The sequence below is a fragment of the Pelodiscus sinensis genome, chromosome 29 (genome assembly GCF_052426305.1).
Source record: "Pelodiscus sinensis isolate ZL-2025 chromosome 29, ASM5242630v1, whole genome shotgun sequence".
NCBI lineage: Eukaryota > Metazoa > Chordata > Testudines > Trionychidae > Pelodiscus > Pelodiscus sinensis.
Window position 1 is genome coordinate 7,217,083 of NC_143080.1, and position 23,753 is coordinate 7,240,835.

General features: G+C 66.7%; 1 protein-coding gene across 1 annotated transcript; it reads left to right on the forward strand.

Moving 5' to 3' along the window:
* The first annotated feature begins 144 nt into the window (after positions 1-144).
* Positions 145-23,408, forward strand: CNTNAP1 (contactin associated protein 1). The gene is made up of 24 exons (XM_075911487.2): positions 145-362; positions 3,790-3,891; positions 4,205-4,398; positions 5,120-5,267; positions 6,284-6,487; positions 8,414-8,598; positions 8,966-9,109; positions 10,908-11,169; positions 12,250-12,399; positions 12,479-12,650; positions 13,425-13,531; positions 13,639-13,758; positions 14,453-14,656; positions 15,839-15,995; positions 16,232-16,359; positions 16,469-16,636; positions 18,483-18,701; positions 19,265-19,504; positions 19,915-20,142; positions 20,434-20,561; positions 20,834-20,927; positions 21,476-21,706; positions 21,943-21,990; positions 22,261-23,408. The coding sequence occupies exons 1-24, from the start codon at positions 284-286 to the stop codon at positions 22,449-22,451; spliced, it is 3,903 nt and encodes a 1,300-aa protein (XP_075767602.1). The 5' UTR covers positions 145-283; the 3' UTR covers positions 22,452-23,408.
* Positions 23,409-23,753: the final 345 nt, after the last annotated feature.

Sequence of the window (23,753 nt, forward strand, 5' to 3'; positions counted from 1 at the left end):
TACCCCCATCCCCGCTCTGTGCCCTCACTCCCTGACCTGTGCCCCCCACTCTGTGCCCCCACCCTCTGGCCTGTGCCCCCCTCCCACGTGCGCTCCTCCGGGCTCCCCGCCCGTCCCGCCGCAGACGCTGCCGCCGAGCGGAGCACGCGCGGGGCCCGGGCTCGGCGCGTGCAGCATCAGCACCCGGAGCAGCAGCTGCGGCAGGAGCCGCGTCGGGCTGGGCTGCAGCGGGGGCTGCGCGCGCCCCGGGTCGAGCCGCCGTCTCCGAGCGCTCCCCGCCAGCATGGCCACCCGCCTGCTCTGCCTGCTGCTCGCAGCCTGCGCCGGCAGCCAGCCGCCCCTGGAGCGCAGCTGCCCGACACGTAAGTCCCGCGGCCTCTGCCCGGCTCCGCAATGCGGGGCGAGGTACCGCAGCGGCGCCCGGCTCCGGCCTCCCTGCCCGGGGAGCGCCCCCCACCGCCCCGGACTGGAGACACGGGGAAACTGAGGCACGGCGAGGGGAACGCGACTTTCCCAAGGTCACCTGGCCAAGTGGTGGCAAGGTCAGGAGGAGACCCCAGGAGCCCTGCCCCGGGCCCTTTACTCCACTGTGGGGGTGCTGCGAGCCGTGGGTCCTGTCCCGCGGATCCAGCCCTGCCTGGTGGGTGCAGAGCGGCGGGGGCCCACCCCACTGCAGCTCACTGCAGTCCTGTGACCAGCCGGGATTGGCAGCCAGAGACCGGCTCGCCCCCCGCTGCAGCCCAGCCAGAGCCCCTGGCAGCCCACCTGGGGGTGCCCAGCCCTTGCCCCCGTCTTCTCCACTGGCCCCAGCAGAGCAGCCATGTCTGCAAAAAAGCACCCCTGGGAGCGGAGCAGTGCTGAGGGGCATAGGGACGTGGGGGGGGGGGGGCATGCTGAGGAGGAATTCTGGCCCTCGCTGTGCCCAGGCGTCGTGACTCCGTGCTGTGTGGAGCCTGGGGCGAGTCATTGCCATGCAGGCCGGCGTGGGGCTGCAGGGGGCACAGCGCAGCTGTCAGGGCCACTGCTATGAAGGCAGCCCCATAGACGCTACTTTTGCTGCAGGTGGAGGGTGCTACGAACCCCCCTCTCTTCCCCCCGGGCAAGATCCCGGAGGCAGGACAGTCTCCTGGCACTCGCCATTCTCAAGGCGTGGGCCGTGGGCCGGGTGCCTGGGCTGCCCCAGGCTGGGGCAAGGATGCTGTTTCTGTGGCCCTCTAATGGAAGGAGAAGGGATGAGGAGGGATGCTGAGACCACGGGGTGGCTGGGGGAGCCTGGATTTCTCTCCTTCGGGTACCTGCCGCATCAGGGCAGGACCCTGGAGGGGCTTTGGCTTCATGCTAGTTCCCAGCCCGGTGCCCAGCTCTACAGGCGTGGGGAGTATCCCCAGAGGAGCTGGCTCAGCTCTGGCCCAGGTCTCCGCAGAGGCTGATGCTGCCCAGGGCCGTGAGTGCAAAGCTGCTGAGTGCTGAGCGTGTGGCAGGATCTGGCCCTGGGCGTGGTTCTGGCAGCGGCCCCTTCTGGCTTGGGGCTGCAGGGTGAGGTGGGGCGGCCCCTTTGCGTTCCTCCCGCCTTGCCATGCTGCCTCTGCCGCCTGCTCTGCCCCTCTTGGGGGCTGCGCTGAACCCTAGGAAGGGGCTCTGCTGATGGCCTGGGATGCTGGGGGGCAGTTGGGGATCCCAGGAGGCAGGGCCGGCTTTAGGAAGTGCGGGGCTCAATTCGAACCAAATTTTGGTTGAGCCAAAAAAAAAAAAAAAAAAAACAAACCCAGCACATAAACAAACAACTCACAGCCCCTTTAAATTCCCAGCTACAGCGCAGAGTCCCGCCTTCCAGCCAAACCCACGGGCCGACTCCCCCTCCCTTGGTGCACAGAAGCCGCCGCGCTCCCCCTCCCGCAGCATGCCCAGCACACTTCCAGGTTTAGGGCACGGGGCCCTCTGGCTTTAGGGCGCGGGGCCCGATTTGGGGGGAATTGGGCGAATCGGCCTAAAGCCGGCCCTGCCAGGAGGGCATCTGGGGTATGGGGGGGAACTTTCAGCCCCACCAGGGATGCCTGCTTTGCCACAGCCTGAGAGACAGGTGTGGCCTCACTAGCTGGGTGTCCCATGGCTGGGGCCCTGTGACCGCCGCAAGGGGGCTCTGCAGAGGGCAGTGGGGCTGGTTTGGGGCTCGCTGGGAGAAGCCGCCCAGGGGCCAGTTAACCAGTTCTCCATGTCACATCTCAACTGGCCACCTGCCCCAAGTCTATGGGGGGCCCTGGGGTCTCACGGGTAACTGCCCCTGCTGCTGTCTGTGCCCCAGCCCAGCCTGGCCCCTCCCCGCAAAGAGAACAGAGTGGGCAGAGGGATCCCCGAAGTGCTGGGAAATGGAGGAGGGGAGCACAGCTCCTGCTGCCCCCCGGTAGCTCCTGGCTCAGCTGATGGGCTGTGGCAGGGGGTGGCCATCTGCTGGGATGCAGGAGAGGGGGAGAAAGAGGCTCACCCAGCGGGTGCCCCGTGGGCGCAGCCTGAGCAGCAGCCTGTGTGTGGAGCCAGCCGGGGATGCGCCGCCACTGGCCCCATATGGAGTCTCCCAATGGAGAGATGCGTAACCCCAGCCAGCCCTGTGCTCTCCCCTACTGGCCCCAGCAGCATCCCAGACCCCCCCCCCCCCCACATCCCCAGGCCTAGCCCCTTGGGAGTGTGTGGGGTACTTGGCTGACACACGGGGAACAGCTTCGCTCCCTCCCCGAGCCAAGGTCCCCCCAGAGCGTGTGGCTGGTGCAGGCAGTGGCCGAGCCTGCAGGGCGTGTCTGCACTCTGCAGTGGGAGGGGAAAAGAGAGTGGCGGAGAGCAGAGGGAAGCCCTGCTGCTCCAGGGAGCCATGCGGCGCCGCGCCACCCGGAGCCCAGTGGAGAGACTCCCCGGCTGAGCCTTGGCCAGGGCAGACCCTTCCTGAGCATCTGTAGCGCCAGCAGCTGCGCTCTGGGGCAGGGGCCAGGGGCTGCCTCGTGCCACATGGCCCCATCAGGCACCTTCCTGCCTTGCCGGCTGGCCCAGGAATAAGCCCCAGAGCCGGGCGTTGGCGGCACAGCCTCCCCATCGCCGCCAGGTGCCCAGGAACCAGCAGCGTCTAGAACTCGCTGTGAGAACACGGGGGTGGCACAGGTGGGGCGGGGGGCTCTGGGGTAGCAGCAGGAGGAGGGGTGCGCAGAGGCTGGCTCATCCACGTGTGTCCCTGGTTCCTTGTATTCCCCCTCCCCAAGGCCAAATGCTGCCAGGGCTTTGCAGGGGGCCAGTCTGCTCCATGTCCCCAGGGCCTGCGGGGGGGGGGGGGGGCACAACACAAGGACCTGAAGGGGCTGGGGATGCTGGTGAACTGGGGGCTGGATGGGTTGGGAGCATCGCACAGGCCAGTCCCTCCCCCTCCCCTGGTGCCCTGGGGGTGTGACTCTGCTCTGACCCTGCGCACACACTGGCCGAGCGGTCCCCGGGGAGGCGGTGGGCGGCATTGCAGCGAGAGGCAGCTGTGGGAGGTGCGAGACCGTCCATGGTTCCTGTCTCAAGCGCTCCGGGGGCTGGTTAAAGGAGTTAATTGGCCCCCTGGGGTCCCTCGTGCCCAGGGATCCAGCCTGTCCCTAGAAGAGGGGCCGAGGGAGGGGAGGGGAGTGGAGGGGTGGGGTCCTGCTATTGGACAGATGGTCAGTCCCAGGGGCTGCAGGGCTCTGGCAGCTGGGGAGAGGCAGAGGGGCCAGGCTAGAGTTGGGTGAGGCCGGGCAAAGTGGCTTCAATGCAGCTTCTTCCCTGCAGCGCACTGTTACGATGAGCTGGTCGCGCCCCTGTACTCCTCATCCATCGGCGCCTCCTCCCGCTACAACATCTTGTACTCGGCCAGCTTCGCCCGGCTGCACAGTGAGTCCTGCCTGCCCAGGCCCGCGGAGCGCTGGGCCCCCGAGAGCCTTCCCCAAACACCAGGCCGGCGCTGGGGGGGCCTGGGTGCTCATGGGGCTGGCGCAGGAGGGAGGCTCCCTGAATTCCCCAAAGCAGCGCCGAGGGGCGGGAGGTCAGTGGGTCCCGGAGGGCGGAGCCAGACCCTGGAGCAGCCTGGAGAGCATTTACCCTGCTGCCCTCGGGCACCTCTGAACCCAGGGCTGAGCCGTGCAGGGTCTGGAAAGGGGCCAGCGCCGTGGGGGACACCGGGCTCTAACCACGCCCCCCGGCGCAGGCAGCAGCGGCTGGTCTCCAGACCCCTATGACAAGCAGCCCTGGCTCCAGATCGACCTGATGCAGAAGCACAAGATCAACGCGGTGGCCACGCAGGGGACGTACAACACGTACGACTGGGTGACGCGCTACATCGTGCTGTATGGGGACCACCCCAGCAGCTGGCGACCCTTCTTCCAGCTCGGGAGTAACTGGGTAAGAACCCACGGCTACCGACATCCTGCCTGGCTCCCTCCTGCACACAGCTCCCAGGGCAGGGGACAAAAGTCTATGGCCGGGGTGTGGAACGGCCCTGGGGCCGGATGCAGCCCTCCGCTTGCCTGGGGCCGGCCCCCGAGGTTCGGGGCTCCCCCCCCAAAGCATTGGGGACCTGCTGCTGGCGTTCTAGCCCCTCTGCCGCCGCCCCATGGGACTGCAGCACACAAAAGCCACTATCCTGGGGCCCCCTGGTGTGGGGAGTGTCTTTTTCCTCAGCCCGGGGCCACGTCAGTGGGGTTGAGGTGGTTTTTTGGTTTTGCTTCTCTCTTGGGTGTGGCCCCCGACCGATTTTTCTGTCGGTCAGCAGTCCCTGCCCCCAAAGGTTTCCTCATCCCCATCTATGAAATCGCGCCTGTCTAAAGGGAGTGGGAGCTGTTGGCTTTCCTTCCCCATGACACACGAAGGAGAGGACAGCCGCTGACCGGGGGACATTCAGAACTGCTCCCAAGGGAAACGCTCCCAACAGTCGTGTTGGCCTGTGGAACTCCACGCTGCAGGATAAGGCTCAAAGGGGAATGGGTGGAAGAGAGCATCCCCTATGGCTGATGGCTGACCACTGATCTGAGAGACAGCACTGGGCCCTGTCTGAGGGCGGCTCGGGCTGGGGGGAGGGGCGCGGCCACGGGGGCTGGTTTGACAGGGGCTGTTTCTCCGCCAGACGTTCTTTGGGAACGTGAACGAGAGCGGCGTGGTGCGCCACGACCTGCACTACCCCATCCTGGCCCGCTACATCCGCATCATCCCCAAGGCCTGGAACCCCCGGGGCAAGATCGGCCTGCGCGTGGGCCTCTACGGCTGCCCCTACCGTGAGTGAGCCGGGCTCCTGGTGCTCCAGGGGAGCCCTTTGCGCTAACGGGAGGGGGAGGCAGGCCTGATGCTGTGGTGAGGGGCTCTTGGGCTTTTCATGGAGAGCATGAAGGCTCTGAGCAATGGGCCTGGCTTGGGCCTGGCACCAGGTCCCTTTTCCCTGTGCAGCACGGAGCCCCAAGCCCCCTTCAGTCCCAGCTGATTTGGAGCCCGCCCAGCTCCCCAAGAATTCAGCTCTGCCCCCTCCAAGTCCTGCCCAACACCCCCCTGCCTCCAGCCCTCCCCACTGGAGACCTGCTCCCCGTCCTCCCCCTGGCTTCCCCATCCCCTCCCTGCTGTGCCCGACCCCCCACAGTGTAGTTTCCCTTTAATTTTTTTAGTTTGAAACAAATCTGGTGACCAGAATAGTCCTGGGGAGCCATAGACAGGGGCCACCCCAGGATGGGCGGGTGGGCTTCTGACCCCCGCTTTCCTCTGAGTCCCTAAAATAACTCACCTTCGCCAGTGTCTTCGAAACACCCCCCTCCTCTCAAACCTATTCGCTCCCCTTTCGCTTGTGGGCTTCTCAGCCCCTTCTGGGCATCTGGGTGCCCCCGCTCCCGGCCCCCTGGCCTGGAGACTCTCCCTCCTTCTGCTGGGTGCGAATGCAGGGACAGGGCTGTGACTGCAGCTTCCCCACACCCTCTGTGGCCAGCTGCACCCCTCTGGCTTAAGAAGCCTCTTCTGGGTCAGGCCAGGCCCTGGCTCTCAGTGGGGAGGGGCCATGCAGAGGGGTGCACACAGGTTTGGCCAGTGCCCCGGGTGATACTGGCTCTCCTCCAATGTTCCCGCTATTTTTTTCCATTCATGTGCAGAATAAATTTTGTTCGGTGCACCAAGGCCTGTGCAGATGTGCACCACCAGTAGAAACCTGTGCTGCTGTCAAGCTGTGGGTGCTCAGCTAATCAGCAGGGCAGCATTTGAATCTCTCCTGGGTAACCGCCCAAGCGCTCAGCTTACAGGCTTTGTCCCCCAGGGTCTGACATGCTGTACTTCGACGGGGACGATGCGATCTCCTACCGCTTCCGCGGCAAATCCGTCCGCACCGTCCAGGACATCTTCGCCTTCAACTTCAAGACGGTGGAGCGGGACGGGCTGCTAATGCACGGCGAGGGCTCGCAGGGGGACTATGTCACTTTGGAGCTGAAACAGGCCCAGCTGGTGCTGCACATCAGCTTAGGTGAGACTGGGCCTGGTTGGGGTGCTGCAAAGCTGCTCTGGGCTAGGGAGGGATGCTGGGGATGGGGGACTTGGGTAGTGGATGGGGGGGTTAGAGCTGCGCAGTATGCGGAGGGAGAAGATTGGCAGGGGCTGCTCTGCACTCTGGGGAGGGGCATGGCTGGGGGGCAAGATGGGGGTGATCAGGGGCTGGTTTGTACTGGGGAGAAGATTATTGGGGTGTCTGGCAGTGAAATAGGGGTGTGTGGCTGGTCTGTACTGGGTGGAGGACTGGGGTTATGGGGGTCAGGCAGTGTGCCGGGACTGGTCCATACTGGGTGGACGATGGGGGCTGTGCGTGGGTCGTGAGAGGATTGGGGCCAGGCCGTGGGCCGGGACTGGTGAGGACCACGGTGGTGGGTCGGCTGGTCTGTACTATGGAGAGGATTGGGGTCGGGCCGTGGACTGGGGCTGGGGAGGACTGGGGCGGTGGGTCGGCTTGTCTGTACTATGGAGAGGATTGGGGTCGGGCCGTGGCCCGGGGCTGGTGAGGACCAGGGCGGTGGGTCAGCTGGTCTGTACTATGGAGAGGATTGGGTTCAGGCCGTGGGCCGGGGCTGGTGAGGACCAGGGCGGTGGGTCGGTTGGTCTGTACTATGGAGAGGATTGGGGTCAGGCCGTGGGCCGGGGCTGGTGAGGACCAGGGCGGTGGGTTGGCTGGTCTGTACTATGGAGAGGATTGGGGTCAGGCCGTGGGCCGGGGCTGGTGAGGACCAGGGCGGTGGGTCGGCTGGTCTGTACTATGGAGAGGATTGGGGTCAGGCCGTGGGCCGGGGCTGGTGAGGACCAGGGCGGTGGGTCGGCTGGTCTGTACTATGGAGAGGATTGGGGTTCAGGCCGTGGGCTGGGGCTGGTGAGGACCAGGGCGGTGGGTCGGCTGGTCTGTACTATGGAGAGGATTGGGGTCAGGCCGCGGGCCGGGGCTGGTGAGGACCAGGGCGGTGGGTTGGCTGGTCTGTACTATGGAGAGGATTGGGGTCAGGCCGCGGGCCGGGGCTGGTGAGGACCAGGGCGGTGGGTCGGCTGGTCTGTACTATGGAGAGGATTGGGGCCAGGCCGTGGGCCGGGGCTGGTGAGGACCAGGGCGGTGGGTCGGCTGGTCTGTACTATGGAGAGGATTGGGGTCAAGCCGTGGGCCGGGGCTGGTGAGGACCAGGGCGGTGGGTCGGCTGGTCTGTACTATGGAGAGGATTGGGGTCAGGCCGTGGGCCGGGGCTGGTGAGGACCAGGGCGGTGGGTCGGCTGGTCTGTACTATGGAGAGGATTGGGGTCAGGCCGTGGGCTGAGGCTGGTGAGGACCAGGGCGGTGGGTCGGCTGGTCTGTACTATGGAGAGGATTGGGGTCAGGCCGTGGGCTGGGGCTGGTGAGGACCAGGGCGGTGGGTCGGCTGGTCTGTACTATGGAGAGGATTGGGGTCAAGCCGTGGGCCGGGGCTGGTGAGGACCAGGGCGGTGGGTCGGCTGGTCTGTACTATGGAGAGGATTGGGGTCAAGCCGTGGGCCGGGGCTGGTGAGGACCAGGGCGGTGGGTCGGCTGGTCTGAACTATGGAGAGGATTGGGGTCAGGCCGTGGGTCGGGGCTGGTGAGGACCAGGGCGGTGGGTCGGCTGGTCTGTACTATGGAGAGGATTGGGGTCAAGCCGTGGGCCGGGGCTGGTGAGGACCAGGGCGGTGGGTCGGCTGGTCTGTACTATGGAGAGGATTGGGGTCGGGCCATGGGCTGAGGCTGGTGAGGACCAGGGCGGTGGGTCGGCTGGTCTGTACTATGGAGAGGATTGGGGTCAGGCCGTGGGCCGGGGCTGGTCCATACATTGGGATGACCCCTGAGTGGCACAGGGCAGGCCTGGAGCCCATCCCTGTCCGTGGGGTGACTGGCCACCCTCCCCAGGCAGCAGCCCGCTGCACTCGACCGAGGGGCACACGACGGTGACGGTGGGCAGCCTCCTCGACGACCAGCACTGGCACTTGCTGCGCCTCGAACGCCACGGCCGCCACGTCAACCTGAGCCTGGACGGGGAGGTCAAACGCTTCCGCTGCAATGGGGATTTCGAGCAGCTGGATTTGGACACCGAGGTAGAGACTATCCGTCCCTGCGGGGCCGGTCGGGGGCACGGCAGGACGAGGGGCTTGCCCCTTGGGGCGGCCTGGCTGGGTACAGCGCTGGAGGGGAAAGCCCAGCTCAGCTCTGCCTGGTCCCCCAGCAGCAGCCTATCCTATCGCTGTGCGGAGAGCCGCGAGCAGCAGGGCCCAGTGGTCTCAGGCTGTGCCGTGCGGTATCTTCTGAGCTGAGACCTGCGGGGTCTCTGTCTGGAGGGGGTAGAGCAGGATACCCCTACCCCCGGGAGCCCAGGGGGACGCAGCCCGGGCCCCAATGGTTCAGAGCTCCCAGCAGTGCCCCCAGACTGCTGGGGCTCAACCCAACCCCTCTGGCTCCCCGCAGCTGTTCTTCGGCGGCGTGATCAACCAGAAGAACCGGAGCGTGGTCTATCGGCAGAACTTCCGGGGCTGCGTGGAGAACATCTTCTTCAACGGGGTCCACATCGCCGACCTGGCCCGCAGGAGAGCACCCAACGTCCGCTTCGAGGTTGGGGTGCGGGCAGCTGGGTGGGGGAACCCCAGGCAAAGGGAGGGAGACCCTGGGGTGCAGAGGGGGTGCATGTGGGCGGATGCTGTGCTGGGCGCACAGGCTCTGGCTGCCACAGTGACCCGAGCTCCGCGGTGGGGGTAGCTGGCCGGAAGCCAGGAGTCTGCTCCAGCTCCTGCTCAATAGTACGAGGTCGTCCAGGGCCTGGGGCCATGGGCTGCCGTCACCCAGAGACGGGTGGGAGCTCCGAGCCGGGGCCTCCAATGGAGCCGCCTCCTGGAGCTGTGGGTTTGATTTCAACACCATGGAGGGTTGGGCTCCGCAGCGCCAGCCTCCAGTCCAGCAGAGCTGCCTCTGCCTGGCTGAAACCAGAGCCCAGAGCACAGACAGTCCCCAACAGAGTTACCAACAGCGCGCTGAGCGTCCCAGCAGAGACAGCGCCTAGATCTAGCCATGCGCCAGTGGCCAGTGTCAAGGGGCGAGGGGGCTCTAGGGATCGTCCCTGCTGAAGTCCTTACGGAAGCTCAATTTCCCTGCTCTGAGCACCCCCAGTTTGCAATGTGATTCTGCCCACGCCTTCCTTCTGCGCATGTCCATGGGCCTCCCCCCCTCTTTCCTTATCGCTCTGCTGTGCCCTAACCACCTACAGCCCCCCGATTTCCATGGGTCGAGGAGCTTCTCTTTATTCTCACTAGCCCGGGCGCACGGCCCATGTCCCGCGGTGAAGACGCAGGTTAGAGACGCACAACGTTTCTGTGACTTGCAACTAAACTTCCAGCTAATTTTTTCAGTTTTACCCCTTGGTCCCTCTTTGCCCCTAATCTTAGAGCAGCGGGTTCTTCTTTGCTCTCTTACTTCTGTCAGCGTTGCCATTCCTTAGTGCCGAGGCCAAAAATAGCTGAGCGAAAACCCTCAGTCTTGCATTTCAGCGTCGCTTGCTTAGCTATCTCCGACACACACACGGATCCATCTTCTGCTTCTGTCAGCCTACAGTTTAACTCTCTGTAACATGTAGTGAGTCTGTCTAGCATGACGTGGTAATTAATCACAGCAGCCCACAGTAAATGAACAATTAACTCAAATCATTGCCTACACTCGGGTGATGGGCCCCAGACTGACATGCACGCCAGAGGGCCTGGGGGGGTTTGTAGGGATGTTCCCCGGGTCTTGCTCTGACCCTCCTGCCTGTGTGCGATGGAGATCAGAGGGCACCAAGTGGTCCAGTGGCTCTTGGGAACAAGCCCAATGAAGCTGCAGGTTGTTTGCTGACTGCTCAGTCGTGTTTGCAGGATTCTCTGCAGTCCTCCTCATGCCCCAAATCCAAGGTGGGCTAAGAGGGCAGCGGGGGCCCCTGGGGAAAGGGGGCACTGCATGTGCGCCGAGGGGAGGACCCTGCCTGACCCCCAGGTCAGGCCTCGGACCCCTCCGTGCCTTCCCTGTGCCACATGCTTCCCTTGGGTGGGGCTGATGCTGGTAACCCCATGCGCAGCTCGGTGTCATGGGGCAGTGTCAGGCCTCAGCTGGAGGTGCCCACTCTCCCTGCACCCAGCCCAGAGCTGGCAGGAGCCCGCTCAGGCCAGGACTGCCCTGGGAGTCTCCCCTTCCACTCAGCAGGCAGGGGAGCCTCTGCCACAGACCTGCCTGCCCCCGTGGCAGCTCCCTGCCGTGGCCAGTGGGATGCAGAGAGGCCCAGAGGCTCCAGGCCCTGCCGTGGTCCCTGGGGGCCAAGGCAGCAAGAAGGGAGGCGGCAGCGCTCGGGATCCAAGGCTCTGACCTGCTCTCCTGTGGTTCTTCCCAGGGCCACCTCAGGCACTACTGCCAGGACCAGCCCTACACGCCCATCACCTTCGCCGAAATCAACAACTACCTGCAGGTGCCGGGCATCCCGCGCCGGAACCGCCTGTCCGTCAGCTTCAAGTTCCGCTCCTGGGACGCGGTGGGGCTGCTGCTCTACACCGGCTTCGCCGAGCACCTGGGCTCCCTGGAGATGGTGCTGAGCAATGGCCAGGTCAACGTCTCCATTGCCCAGCCCAACCGCAAGAAGCTGGAGTTCGCTGCAGGTTCTTAGCTTCCCGGGTCTGCTCCAGTGTGAACCTCTGATTTATTTTTTTCTCCCAATCATGTGGAATAAATTTTGCCATGTGCACCAAGGCATGTGCCGATGTGCACCACCCACACACACACACACACACACACAGAGGCTGTCAGCTGGGGGCACTGCGGGCGCTCTGCCGATCAGCTGGGTGGCACCTGCATCTCTCCTGGCCGCCCACGTGCTCACAGAGGATCTCCCGGAGCAGAGTGTAATGTAGTGGGGGGAGGGGGGCTGTCCACGCTGATTGGGAATTCACTGGTCGCTATACCTGGGCTGTGGGTGACCCCTAGGGGCCTGTGTCTGTAAGCACTGCCCCGCAGGGGGGTGGCAGCCCCTGAGGGCCGTCATGTCATGTAGACAATGGCCCAACCGGTTCTCACCTGACCAGGGAAGGGGTCTGAGCAAAGGAAGGGGGGTTTGGAGAAGGGGCAGTCAGAGTGTGGGGAAGCCTGGAGGAAGCAGACTAACCAGTGTAGGGGGGTTCAGGGGCCTGTAACCCCTTCCCCCATGGGGACTAGGGCTGCCAGCCTATCCTCTTGTGCCTGCATCGGTCCGATGCTGGGCTGTATCTCGGAGCAGCAACAAACCCTCTGTTCTACTGGCAGAGTCGCATCTTGCTGAAGACGGGGGGTAGGGGTGGGGACCCCGACACGCTGTTACACAGAGCTTCAAGGGAAACAGCCAGGCAGGGATTGCGAATTCGCCATGACCCCGATGACTCCCCCTCTCCTCCCCCCTTCCCCGCTGGTCAGCATATGCCTTTGAATTTGGCAGCCTCCTCTTCCCACCGGGGCCCAGTGTGGGATCTTCCTCTGCGAGGCCCAAATATCAGTTCCCCTCTTGGTGCCTCCTGGCCGGGCACCCGTGCCCCATTGCGCTTGGTTACGTGGCCAACAAGGGGGCTGAGGGACGAGGAGCTGGGGGGCTGGCAGGTCCTGTCTCCCCTCAGCCGCTTGCTGGGGGTCTTGTCTCGCCACGGGGGTGCAGGCGGGGATGGGAACCAGCAGCCCGTGGTCCCACTTGCACCTGCTTTGCCCCCGTCCAGGGTACCGGCTAAACGACGGCTTCTGGCACACGGTGGAGCTGGTGGCGCGGGACGGCTCGGCCGTGATCACCATCGACGACAACGACGGGGCCGAGTTCCGGGTGGCCCATCCCTTCCAGCTGCGCACGGGGACCCAGTACTTTTTTGGAGGTGCGCAGCCCCGGCCGGAGGGGAACAGGCTGCGGGGCAGGCGGCACTCACCCCACCCCAACCCCCTTGTGTCTTCTAGGCTGCCCCAAACCCGCCGCCATCACCGGCTGCTTCTCCAACCAAACGGCCTTCCACGGCTGCCTGCAGAGCATCAGCGTGGACACCCAGCCCATAGACCTGGAGCTGCTGAGATACCAGCGGCTGGGGAATTACTCCAATGTGCTCTTCGACATGTGCGGCATCACCGACAGGTACACGCCTGGCTGCTCAGGGCCTGCAACAGGGCTGGGGGTTTGCCCCAATCCCAGCTGGGTCTGGGCAGTGCCCGGCCCCTACGGGGCCCTGAGCTCAGCTGGGTCTGGGTAGCGCCCGGCCCCACGGGGCCCTGAGCTCAGCTGGGTCTGGGTAGCGCCCGGCCCCACGGGGCCCTGAGCTCAGCTGGGTCTGGGTAGCGCCCGGCCCCACGGGGCCCTGAGCTCAGCTGGGTCTGGGCAGCGCCCGGCCCCACGGGGCCCTGAGCTCAGCTGGGTCTGGGCAGCGCCCGGCCCCACGGGGCCCTGAGCTCAGCTGGGTCTGGGCAGCGCCCGGCCCCACGGGGCCCTGATCTCAGCTGGGTCTGGGCAGCGCCCGGCCCCACGGGGCCCTGGTTTCAGCTGGGTCTGGGTAGCGCCCGGCCCCACGGGGCCCTGGTTTCAGCTGGGTCTGGGTAGCGCCCGGCCCCACAGGACCCTGGTTTCAGCTGGGTCTGGGCAGCGCCCGGCCCCACGGGGCCCTGGTTTCAGCTGGGTCTGGGCAGCGCTGCTGTAATTAATAGCAGCTCTGATCATGCTTTGCCCTGGGGCGGAGCCGTCAGGTTGGAGGCAGGGTCTGGCTGTGCTGGGTCGGAGAAGGGGTTGGCCTGGGCAGCTTTGCCGATGGCTGGAGTCACGGCCAGCGCCCTGGGCCAGCTGGCTGCCAACCCTGCTCTCCCCTCCCCACCGGCATCCCCTCACTGCCATCCTCAGCGGCATCTCTGTCCCCGCCAGGTGCACCCCCAACCTGTGCGAGCACGATGGCCGCTGCCTGCAGTCCTGGGACGACTTCACCTGCATCTGCGACCTGACGGGCTACAAGGGAAAGACCTGTCACAAACGTGAGCTCTGCGGGGCCGGGAGGGGGCACGGCGGGTTCCTAGCCCCAGCGGCCGGGCCCTGCCCAGCTCGCGAGGCTCATCCCAGCCTCTGGCTTTGGCCCTTCCAGCTCTTTACAGAGAGTCGTGTGATGCGTATTGGCTCAGCGGGAAAACCTCCGGGAACTTCACCATTGACCCCGACGGCAGCGGGCCCCTCAAACCCTTCACGGTCTACTGTGACATGCGAGGTAGCTGGGTGGGGAAAGGGAGACAGCCAAGGGTCTGGCAAGGCCTGGGAATGGGGCCAGGGGCTTTTCCCCTCTATTGCCTGCCAACTCCTAGCCAGCCTAGGGCAGGGGACTGGCTGGCTTGGGGCAGCAGGGAATGGGGCCTTTTCCCTCGAGGGGGTGCTGGCTCCCCTCTGGTCTGGGGCAGGGAATGGTACAGGGGGGCCTTTTCCTTCGGGGGCCGTGGTGTCCAACCAGTTCCGAAGCAGCAGCCATTCTAGTGGCGAACTAGCCACACTCAACCGGCCAAATAGCCACATGTGCCTACTGGCTCGTGTGTTGGACCCCACGACTCTAGGGGGTGCTGGCTCCCATCTGAGCCCCAGTAGGGGATCGGTGGCTCTGGGGAGCAGGGGAAATAGGACCCGGGCCTCCGCTCCGACCCCACCCCTGGCCGTGGTGACCGGAAGCCATCCCTACATGCAGTGTGTGTGTGGGGTCTCAGCACCGTGTCCATCCTGGAACTCGGCCTGAGAGCCACTGCCCCCTGCCTGCAGAGGGGCCCCCCGGGCAGCCAGGGCTGAGCCCCAATTGGGACGGAAGGGGGTTGGACCCCGGGGCTGCCCCCACACCCGAGTGAAGCCGGAGGGAGGTGCCGGGAGCTCCCAAGCTGTTCTCGCTCTGACTCCGTCCTTTCTCCCTCTGCGGGCCCCAGAGGATCGGGGCTGGACCGTCGTGCGGCACAACCGGTACTACGCCACGCGGGTGACGGGCTCCAGCCTGGACCAGCCCTTCCTGGGCGCGGTGGAGTACTGGAACGCCTCGTGGGCAGAGGTGGCGGCTCTGGCCAATGGCTCGGAGTACTGTGAGCAGCACCTGGAGTTCTCCTGCTACAGCTCCCGCCTGCTCAACACGCCCTGTGAGTGCTTCAGGCCAAGGCCGGCGGGGGGGAGGACACTGCCCTGCCTCTCGGGTGCAACTAGGGGGGTGCTGCCCTACCCCAAGAAATGGGGGGGTCCTTCAGGAGTGCTGCCACTGGTGGGGAGAACTCTGAGGACCCTGCCCTGGCAGTGATGGGGGGAACAGGGGGTCCTGCCCTGCCCCCGGCAGTGATGGGGGGAACAGGGGGTCCTGCCCTGCCCCCGCAGTGATGGGGGGAACAGGGGGTCCTGCCCTGCCCCCGCAGTGATGGGGGGAACAGGGGGTTCTGCCCTGCCCCCGGCAGTGATGGGGGGAACAGGGGGTCCTGCCCTACCCCTGGCAGTGATGGGGGGAACAGGGGGTTCTGCCCTGCCCCTGGCAGTGATGGGGGAACAGGGGGTCCTGCCCTGCCCCCGGCAGTGATGGGGGGAACAGGGGGTCCTGCCCTGCCCCCGGCAATAATGGGGGGAGCAGGAGGGGCCCTGCCCTGCCCCTGGCAGTGATGGGGGGAACAGGGGGTCCTGCCCTGCCCCTGGCAATAATGGGGAGAGCAGCAGGGCCTGGCCCTGCCCTGGCAGTGGAGGGGTAGTGTCAGGTGAGTCTCATGGTCCCTGCCCACCCCTTCTGCATCTCCTGTGTGGGCAGGTGCCGTCTAGGCCCCTGGGCTGCCGGGTGACTGGGGCTCGTTCCCCCATCCACGTAACCCAGCTCAGCCCCCCTGTGATGTAGGGTTGGTACCTTGCTGGTTTCTAGGCTTGGGCTGTGGGTGACCCCCACTGGCTGCACCACGGCCCAGCCGAGTAGCTGATGGGTCAGGTAGGTAACCTGTTCGACCGGTTACCTCCCAGGGAGAGGAACGAAGGGAGGAAGGCGGAGGGCAGCCCTGGCTGGGGGGACAGGGCTGGAAGTGGGGCAGTTTCTGTCTGGATCATGGAGGAAGCAGCCTAAGCAAGGGGCTGGGATTTAGGGGCCCAGACTCCCCCATCTCAGAGGGGGCTGAGGCATCCTAGGCCTGCCCTGGAACCAGATTCCATCTGTGCTGTGCTGTATCCTGGAGCAGCAATAAACTCCCTCTGTTCTACTGGCTGGCGGAGTCTGTTCTTGCTGCTACGGGGGTGCAGGAGCGGGGGAACCCCGACTGCATTGTCACCCCCCCCCCATGGTCTGTCTCCCACTCCAGCTGGGCTGCCCTTCAGCTTCTGGATGGGCCGGCACGACCAGCGCCATTACTACTGGGGGGGCTCCTCGCCGGGCGTCCAGCGCTGCGCCTGCGGCCTGGACAAGAACTGCGCCGACCCCAAGTTCTTCTGCAACTGCGACGCCGACCACGCCCACTGGTGAGCCGGGCAGCGTGGAGGGGGGGCTGGGGCCGCACAGGTGGGGGGGGGCTGCAGGGATGGGGTCTGGAGAAGTCGGGGGGTGGCCAGCGGGGGCACAGCAGCCGGGGCGGGGGCCAAGCAGGCAGCAGTAAGGGGTGCTGGTGGGTGCAGGAGGAGCAGGCTTGGGGCAGTGGGGGGCACTCAGCTGGGACCTCTCTGACACCGGCTCTTTCGCCCCCTGGCTCCGGCTCCAGGAGGACGGACAAGGGGCTGCTGAACTTTGTGGACCACCTGCCCGTCACCCAGGTCGTGGTGGGAGACACCAACCGCTCCCACTCCGAGGCCCAGTTCCTGCTGGGGCCGCTGCGTTGCTATGGAGACCGTGAGTGCCCTGGGGGTGGGGGGGACACAGCTGGGGCCATTGCAGGGTCCCCCCCCCCCCCCCCCGTGGGCTCTGCAGGGCCGGGTTCACCCTCCCCGGTCTCTTTCAGGGAACACCTGGAACACCGTCTCCTTCCACAAAGGCGCCTCCCTCGTGTTCCCCACCTTCCAGGCCAACCACAGCCTGGACATCTCCTTCTACTTCCGCACCACCGCCCTGTCCGGGGTCTTCCTGGAGAACTCGGGCTGCAAGAACTACGTCCGCATCGAGCTCAACAGTAGGGGCCGGGCGGGGGGCCGGGGGTTCGCAGGAGCTCCCGGAACTGGGCCGGAGCGGGGAGGCTGTGAGGGGAGTGAGGGGCACCGGCAGAGCTGTCGGAGGGTGTCCTGTGTGGCGGAGAGCGGGACAGAGGGGCACCAGTGGGGTGATGGCACAGGGGACAGAACGGGACCAGCAGACCCTGTTGGAGGGTGGCCAGGGGGAATGGCAGGAGGTGAGGGGGGAACTGAGGGGCACCGATACAGCCGGCGGGGGAGTAGCAGGGTGTGTGGGGGGGGACTGAGGGGCAGCGGTACAGCCGGCGGGGGAGTAGCAGGGTTTGTGGGGGAACTGAGGGGCACCAGTACAGCCGGCGGGGGAGTAGCAGGGTGTGTGGGGGGGGACTGAGGGGCACCGGTACAGCCGGCGGGGGAGTAGCAGGGTGTGTGGGGGGGACTATGGGGCACTGGTACAGCCGGCGGGGGAGTAGCAGGGTGTGGGGGGGGACGGAGGGGCACTGGTACAGCCAGCGGGGGAGTAGCAGGGTGTGGGGGAGGACGGAGGGGCACCGGTACAGCCGGCGGGGGAGTAGCAGGGTGTGTGTGGGGGGGACTGAGGGGCACCAGTACAGCCGGCGGGGGAGTAGCAGGGTGTGTGGGGGGGGACTGAGGGGCACTGGTACAGCCGGCGGGGGAGTAGCAGGGTGTGGGGGGGGATGGAGGGGCACCGGTACAGCCGGCAGGGGAGTAGCAGGGTGTGGGGGGGGACGGAGGGGCACTGGTACAGCCAGCGGGGGAGTAGCAGGGTGTGGGGGAGGACGGAGGGGCACTGGTACAGCCGGCGGGGGAGTAGCAGGGTGTGGGGGGGGGGGGGGGGGGGGGGGGGACGGAGGGGCACCGGTACAGCCGGCGGGGGAGTAGCAGGGTGTGTGGGGGGGGACTGAGGGGCACCGGTACAGCTGGCGGGGGAGTAGCAGGGTGTGTGGGGGGGACTGAGGGGCACTGGTACAGCCGGCGGGGGAGTAGCAGGGTGTGGGGGGGGGATGGAGGGGCACCGGTACAGCCGGCGGGGGAGTAGCAGGGTGTGGGGGGGGACGGAGGGGCACCGGTACAGCCGGCGGGGGAGTAGCAGGCTGTGGGGGAGGACGGAGGGGCACTGGTACAGCCGGCGGGGGAGTAGCAGGGTGTGGGGGGGGGGATGGAGGGGCACTGGTACAGCCGGCGGGGGAGTAGCAGGGTGTGGGGGAGGACGGAGGGGCACCGGTACAGCCGGCGGGGGAGTAGCAGGGTGTGGGGGGGGGACGGAGGGGCACCGGTACAGCCGGCGGGGAAGTAGCAGGGTGTGTGTGGGGGACTGAGGGGCACCGGTACAGCTGGTGGGGAAGTAGCAGGGTGTGGGGGGGGGGGACGGAGGGGCACCGGTACAGCTGGCGGGGGAGTAGCAGGGTGTGGGGGAGGACGGAGGGGCACCGGTACAGCCGGCGGGGAAGTAGCAGGGTGTGTGTGGGGGACTGAGGGGCACCGGTACAGCTGGTGGGGAAGTAGCAGGGTGTGGGGGGGGGGGACGGAGGGGCACCGGTACAGCTGGCGGGGGAGTAGCAGGGTGTGTGGGGGGGACTGAGGGCACCGGTACAGCCGGGGGGGGGATGGCAGGGTGTGGGGGGGATTGAGGGGCACCGGTACAGCTGGCGGGGGGATGGCAGGGAGCGCAGGGGGACTGAGGGGCACGGGCAGCGTGGTCGGAGGGTGGCTGGGGGGGCTTGCAGGGGCTGTGGGGTGACAGAGGGCATTGCAGATGACAGTCCAGGGGCGGGTGCTGCTGGCAGGGAGCCCCCGGCGAAGAGCTGACCTCCCCTGCTTCCCCAGCCACCAGAGACTTGGTGTTCGCCTACGACATCGGGAACGGGGACGAGAACCTGACGGTCAGGTCCCCCGTCCCCTTCAGCGACGACGAGTGGCATCAGGTGGAGGCCGAGCTGAACGTGAAGCAGGCGCGGCTGCGTGTGGACAAGCTGCCCTTGGTGATGCGGGAGGCCCCGCCCCAGAGCTTCGTCCGGCTGGAGTTCGACAGGCCCCTCTACGTGGGTGAGCGCGGGGCTGCCCTGAACCCAGGAGCCCTGTGGCCGGCACGGCGGGTGTAGAGCCAGGGCAAGGGCCTCCCTGGGCTGCCCCGTAGCCGGTGGGTGGGGTGCTCTGCTCAGGTTTGTAGCCAGCTTTGCCCCCCCCTTTCTGCACCATCGGTCCCCTCACCCTGTCCAGTGTCGGTCTCCCCAGGGCTCTGGCAGCTTCCCTCACTCCGTGCCGGGCCTGTCAGGGAGCAGCAGCCCAGCTCAGCCCCTGGCCCAGGTGTAGTCCTAGCTCAGGGAGGGGGGTGGGGTCTAGTGGTTAGAGCCGGGTGGACTGGCAGCAGGACTCCTGGGGTCCAGCCCCAGCTCTGTGATTGACTCCCTCTGTGAGGCTGGGCCCGTCCCTTCCTCTCCTGGTGCCTCATTTCCCTGGCCCGGTGAGAATCAGGGTCTCTTGTTCCCAGCAGAGCGCTAGGGCCAGTTGGGGCTGCGCCTGCCTTGGGGTCACTGACCCTGGGACCTCCCCCAGCTCTGCCCCGTCTGGCTGGTCCCAGGCCTGACGCTCTCTGTCCCCCGGGCCAGGCTCGGCCGAGCGCCGGCTGCGCCCCTTCCTGGGCTGCCTGCGGGCGCTGCGCATGAACGGGCGGACGCTGGACCTGGAGGGCAAGGCCAACGAGACGCAGGGCGTGCGGGTGAACTGCACCGGCTACTGCCAGCACCCGCGGGTGCCCTGCCAGAACAGCGGGCTCTGTGTGGAGCGCTACAGCCACTACACCTGCAACTGCAGCCTCTCCGCCTTCGACGGGCCCTTCTGCAACCACGGTAAGTGTGCTGCACCATGGCCGCCTGGCCAGAGCCCGGGGGAAGCCGTGCTGCCTGTGGGGAGGATGGAGGGCAGAGCCTGGGGGCAGCTGTGCTGCCTGTGGGAGCACCGGGAGGTGGGGGGCAGAGCCGCCTGCCAGAGCTGGAAGGTTAACCGTGCTGCCCAGAGCTGCCTGCCCAGAGCCCGGGATGAGTGGGGCTGCACCAGGGCTCCTGTCTTTCAGACCCGGAGGCCCAGCAGTGGGGCTGGCCGTGCTGTTCCCATGTCGGAGGTTTGGTCTGGGGCAGGGTGGGGCCCCATGGATTGAAGGGAGCAGGGCAGGGTCCTGGGGCCCAGGGAGGGCACGTAGCTGCTCCCCCAACTCCGATCAGGTCCCCTCACTCTCTCTGTTCCCCCCCCCGCCCCGCAGACATCGGCGCCTACTTCGAGCCGGGCACCTGGATTCGCTACAGCATCCTGTCGGCCGAACTCACAGCCGCCCGCGCGTTCGCCAGCATCGTGAGCCAGCCGCTGCCGGGCTACAACCTGACCGGCGAGGAGCTGAGCCTCAGCTTCCGCACCGAGGCCAAGCCGGCCGTGCTGCTCTACGTCAGCTCCTTCCGCAAGGACTACGTGGCCGTGCTCATCCGGGACGACGGTGAGAGCCCGGGGCCCTCAGGCCCCTGCCTCACCCTCCCCTCCTGGGGCCAGAGCCGGGGCCCCTACTCCACTCTTCCTGCTAGGTGCTGGAGCCAGGGGCCCTTCCCCCACAGCCTCAGGCTGGCATCAACCCCTCCCCACCTTCTCGGGGTCTTGGCACAGAGCTGGGGTCCCCTTCCTGGAGTATCTGACCAGAGAGCCAGGCCCCGGGCCCCGGCCCCTCCCAGTGCTGGGTTTTGGGCTGTTCCCGGCTGGTTCCTGCTCATCAGTCTGGTCCTTGCATTGCCAGGGAGCCTGCAGCTGCGCTACCAGCTGGGCACCAGCCCCTACGTCTTCCCGCTGACCACCCGGCCCGTGACGGACGGGCGGCCCCATCGCATCAACATCACCCGCGTCAACCGCACGCTCTACACCCAGGTACCGTGGGCAGGGCCGGGGGCTTGGGCCTGGCCTGCAGGGGGCTGCTCCCAGGGCAGGTGATGCCAGGGAGGGGGGTGCCAGGCACGGCTGTCGCCGTCGGGGAGGGGAAACGAGGGGCTGGACCCTGGATCTGCTCCCACGAGGATGGGCTGAGCCGATGCAGTGTCAGTGGCTGAACGAACTGCCCCTGCCTGAGCCCTGCCCCTGGAGGGCGTTGGGGGTGCAGGCCGGGGCTGGGGGGCTGACCAGGGATCTCGCTCTCACCCCAGGTGGACTATTTCCCTGTCACGGAGCAGCAGTTTTCCTTGTTTGTGGACAGGAAGCTGGACTCACCCAAGAACCTGTACCTGGGGCGCGTGATGGGTAAGGAGGGCCCTGGGGAACTGCCCCGCCCTGCTGTACCCCCAGCGCCGGCCCTGCCCCCCAGGGAACTGCCCCGCCCTGCTGTACCCCCAGCGCCAGCCCTGCCCCCCAGGGAACTGCCCTGCCCCGCTGTACCCCCAGCGCCAGCCCTGCCCCCCAGGGAACTGCCCTGCCCCGCTGTACCCCCAGCGCCAGCCCTGCCCCCCAGGGAACTGCCCTACCCTGCTGTACCCCCAGCGCCGGCCCTGCCCCCCAGGGAACTGCCCTGCCCCGCTGTACCCCCAGCGCCGGCCCTGCCCCCCAGGGAACTGCCCTGCCCCGCTGTACCCCCAGCGCCGGCCCTGCCTCCCAGGGAACTGCCCTGCCCTGGCCCTGTTGCCCTGCCACCATGGACAGGCTGGGCGCCATTTGCCCATCCCCAGCTCATGGAAGCTGAAACCCGCTAACCAGCCTTAGGGGCCAGGGTGGCCTGCCCCCCACCTCTGCGGAGACGGCTGGCCCCTCCCAGCTTTGCCCCGGTTCACCCCCTCCTGTCCATGTCCCTGCAGAGACTGGCGTGATCGACCCGGAGATCCAGAAGCACAACACGCCCGGCTTCTCGGGCTGCCTCTCGGGGGTGAAGTTCAACAGCATCCTGCCCCTCAAAGCCATCTTCCGCCCCAGCGGCCGGCTGGCGCTCCACAGCATCACGGGGGAGCTGGTGGAGTCCAACTGCGGGTCCATGCCCCTCAGCATCGTGGGCGTCCCCCCTGAAATGGACCCTTGGTACATGGGCACAGGTAGGGAGGGGCCAGCCCCGCTCAGTTGCACTCTTGGCGGGTGGCACATCACGTCCCCAACTTGTGAGGCAGCAGGGTGGGCCAAGGGCTGGTCCGTGGCTACAGGTGGGGCATGGGGGGTGCCCTGGGGGCAAGTGGCCTGAGCCATGCCCCACATAGCAGCCTGTCCGAGAGTGACATCCAAGGAGCCGGTACCCTCCCCCCCCGAGCTGACCCTGCGGCCCCGTCTCTTGCAGAGTTCCCCCACGTGCACGACGACGGCTGGCTCGGGATCATCACAGGCTGTAAGTGACGCGGCCGCGTGCTCGCCCCAGGCTCTCTTGGCCCCAAGGGGCTACCTGTGGGGGACCCAGCCCCCTTCACGCAGCCGAGGAGGCGCTCGGTTCCGGCAGCGCTGGGCCTGGAACGGGCTGGGGGCCTTTGCTGGGAACAGCCGCGCGCGAGCGGGGATCTGGGCTTTCGACCCGGCGGGTCTCTCGGGGGCCGTGGCGGGAGCAGGGAGCCAGGGGCTGCTGGCGGGAGACCTCTCAGGGCTTTCTCCTCCTTCCCAATAGTTGTGGCCTTTTTGCTGCTGCTGCTGGCCGGGCTGCTGCTGCTGCTGTACCTCTACCACCACCGCTACAAGGGCTCCTACCTCACCAACGAGCCCAAGGCCGTGCAGGACTACCACCGCGCCAGCAAGCCCCTGGCCCCACCCAAGGAGCAGAACCTGCCCCAGATCCTGGAGGAGGCGAAAAGCGAATAGCCGCCGGCTGCAGGGGAAGGAAGGGGTTAATGCCCCAGGCGCTGTGCCGGGAGGGGAACCAGCGCTGCCGGACCAAAGGGCCAAGCCACCCAGAACTGCCAGAACCCAGCTCCTGGCTGGGGCACCTGCTCCTTCCCCTGCCCGCGCCGCTCCCAGGGCCGCGCTCCCCATGGGCAGGGCCCGCGTCTGCCTCCTGGAATCGCGCCCAGCCCAGCGCTGGTGCCGTCACCCCCCCACCCACAAGGTAGGGGCCACGCAGAGCAAACCCCCTCCCCCAGGCTCCTGCCTCCCAGGGCCAGGACGGCAGCACTTTGGGGTGACCACCCGAGACGCCATCAGCCCAGGCTGGGGGAGTGGGGCACAGCTGGGGGTTGCCTCCCCCCAACCTGCCGTGCAGCTTCCCCTTGGAGGAGACGGGATTGTGCCAAGGGAACCTGGGTGGGGCAGCCCGGCCTTCTGCGGGTCCAGTTAGTGACGCTAGCAGCTGCATTTCCTGCTTGTTCGCTCGCTTAGCCACGGCCGGGCACTGCCCCGTGCACTATAGAGCACTGGAGCATGGTCCCTAGCGCGTCCCGAGCCCCGGCCGCTACCTGCAATGGCACTCGCTAGCACGCACGTGTCCCCGCCCCCCGCGCTGCTCTCATCCAATCAGGTACAGAGTTTTGGAGTCTTTCTACCGGTTTTGTTGCTGACCAGCCAATCGCCCACACTACGGTTTTTATTCTGTTTGTATAAAAAACAAAAAGACGGGAGGGTGGTCGCTCCCCGGGAGCGTGTCCTGGTGCGGGCCGGAGGGCGCCTCGTCTCTGCGCGCGGCCCAAGCCCCGCGGCGACCAGCCTGCCGCTGGGGCAGAAACGCACCGAGGGAGCCGCAGGCCTGGCTTGGCCGGGTGTTTTATTTTTTACAGCTCCGGTTTGTTGACCGACACAGAGGTGCAATAAAGGAGAATGACAGAGTTCAACGCCCCGGCTCGGGTTTGCTTGCAGCACAATGGCAGGGGGGAAACAGGCAGCAAAATGGGGGTCTGTGGCCAGCAGGGGGCAGCGTCCTACAGTCGGTGGTACAGCCTCCTGCTGGCGCGGGTGGGGGTGTCAGAGCTGGGCCCAGTACCCCGTCACAGGAGCGGTCCCAAGGCTGGATGGAACAGAAGTGGGGCAGCCGCTTAATGCTGTAACCAGACACCGCCCCCCCTTCCCTGCCCCAGCAGGATCTGCTCTGGGCCAAAGTTGGATGCGAGCCGCCATGAACCCCAGCAGAGAGACTCTCCCATCCTCTGGTGCACCTAGGCCCCCGTGGGGCGA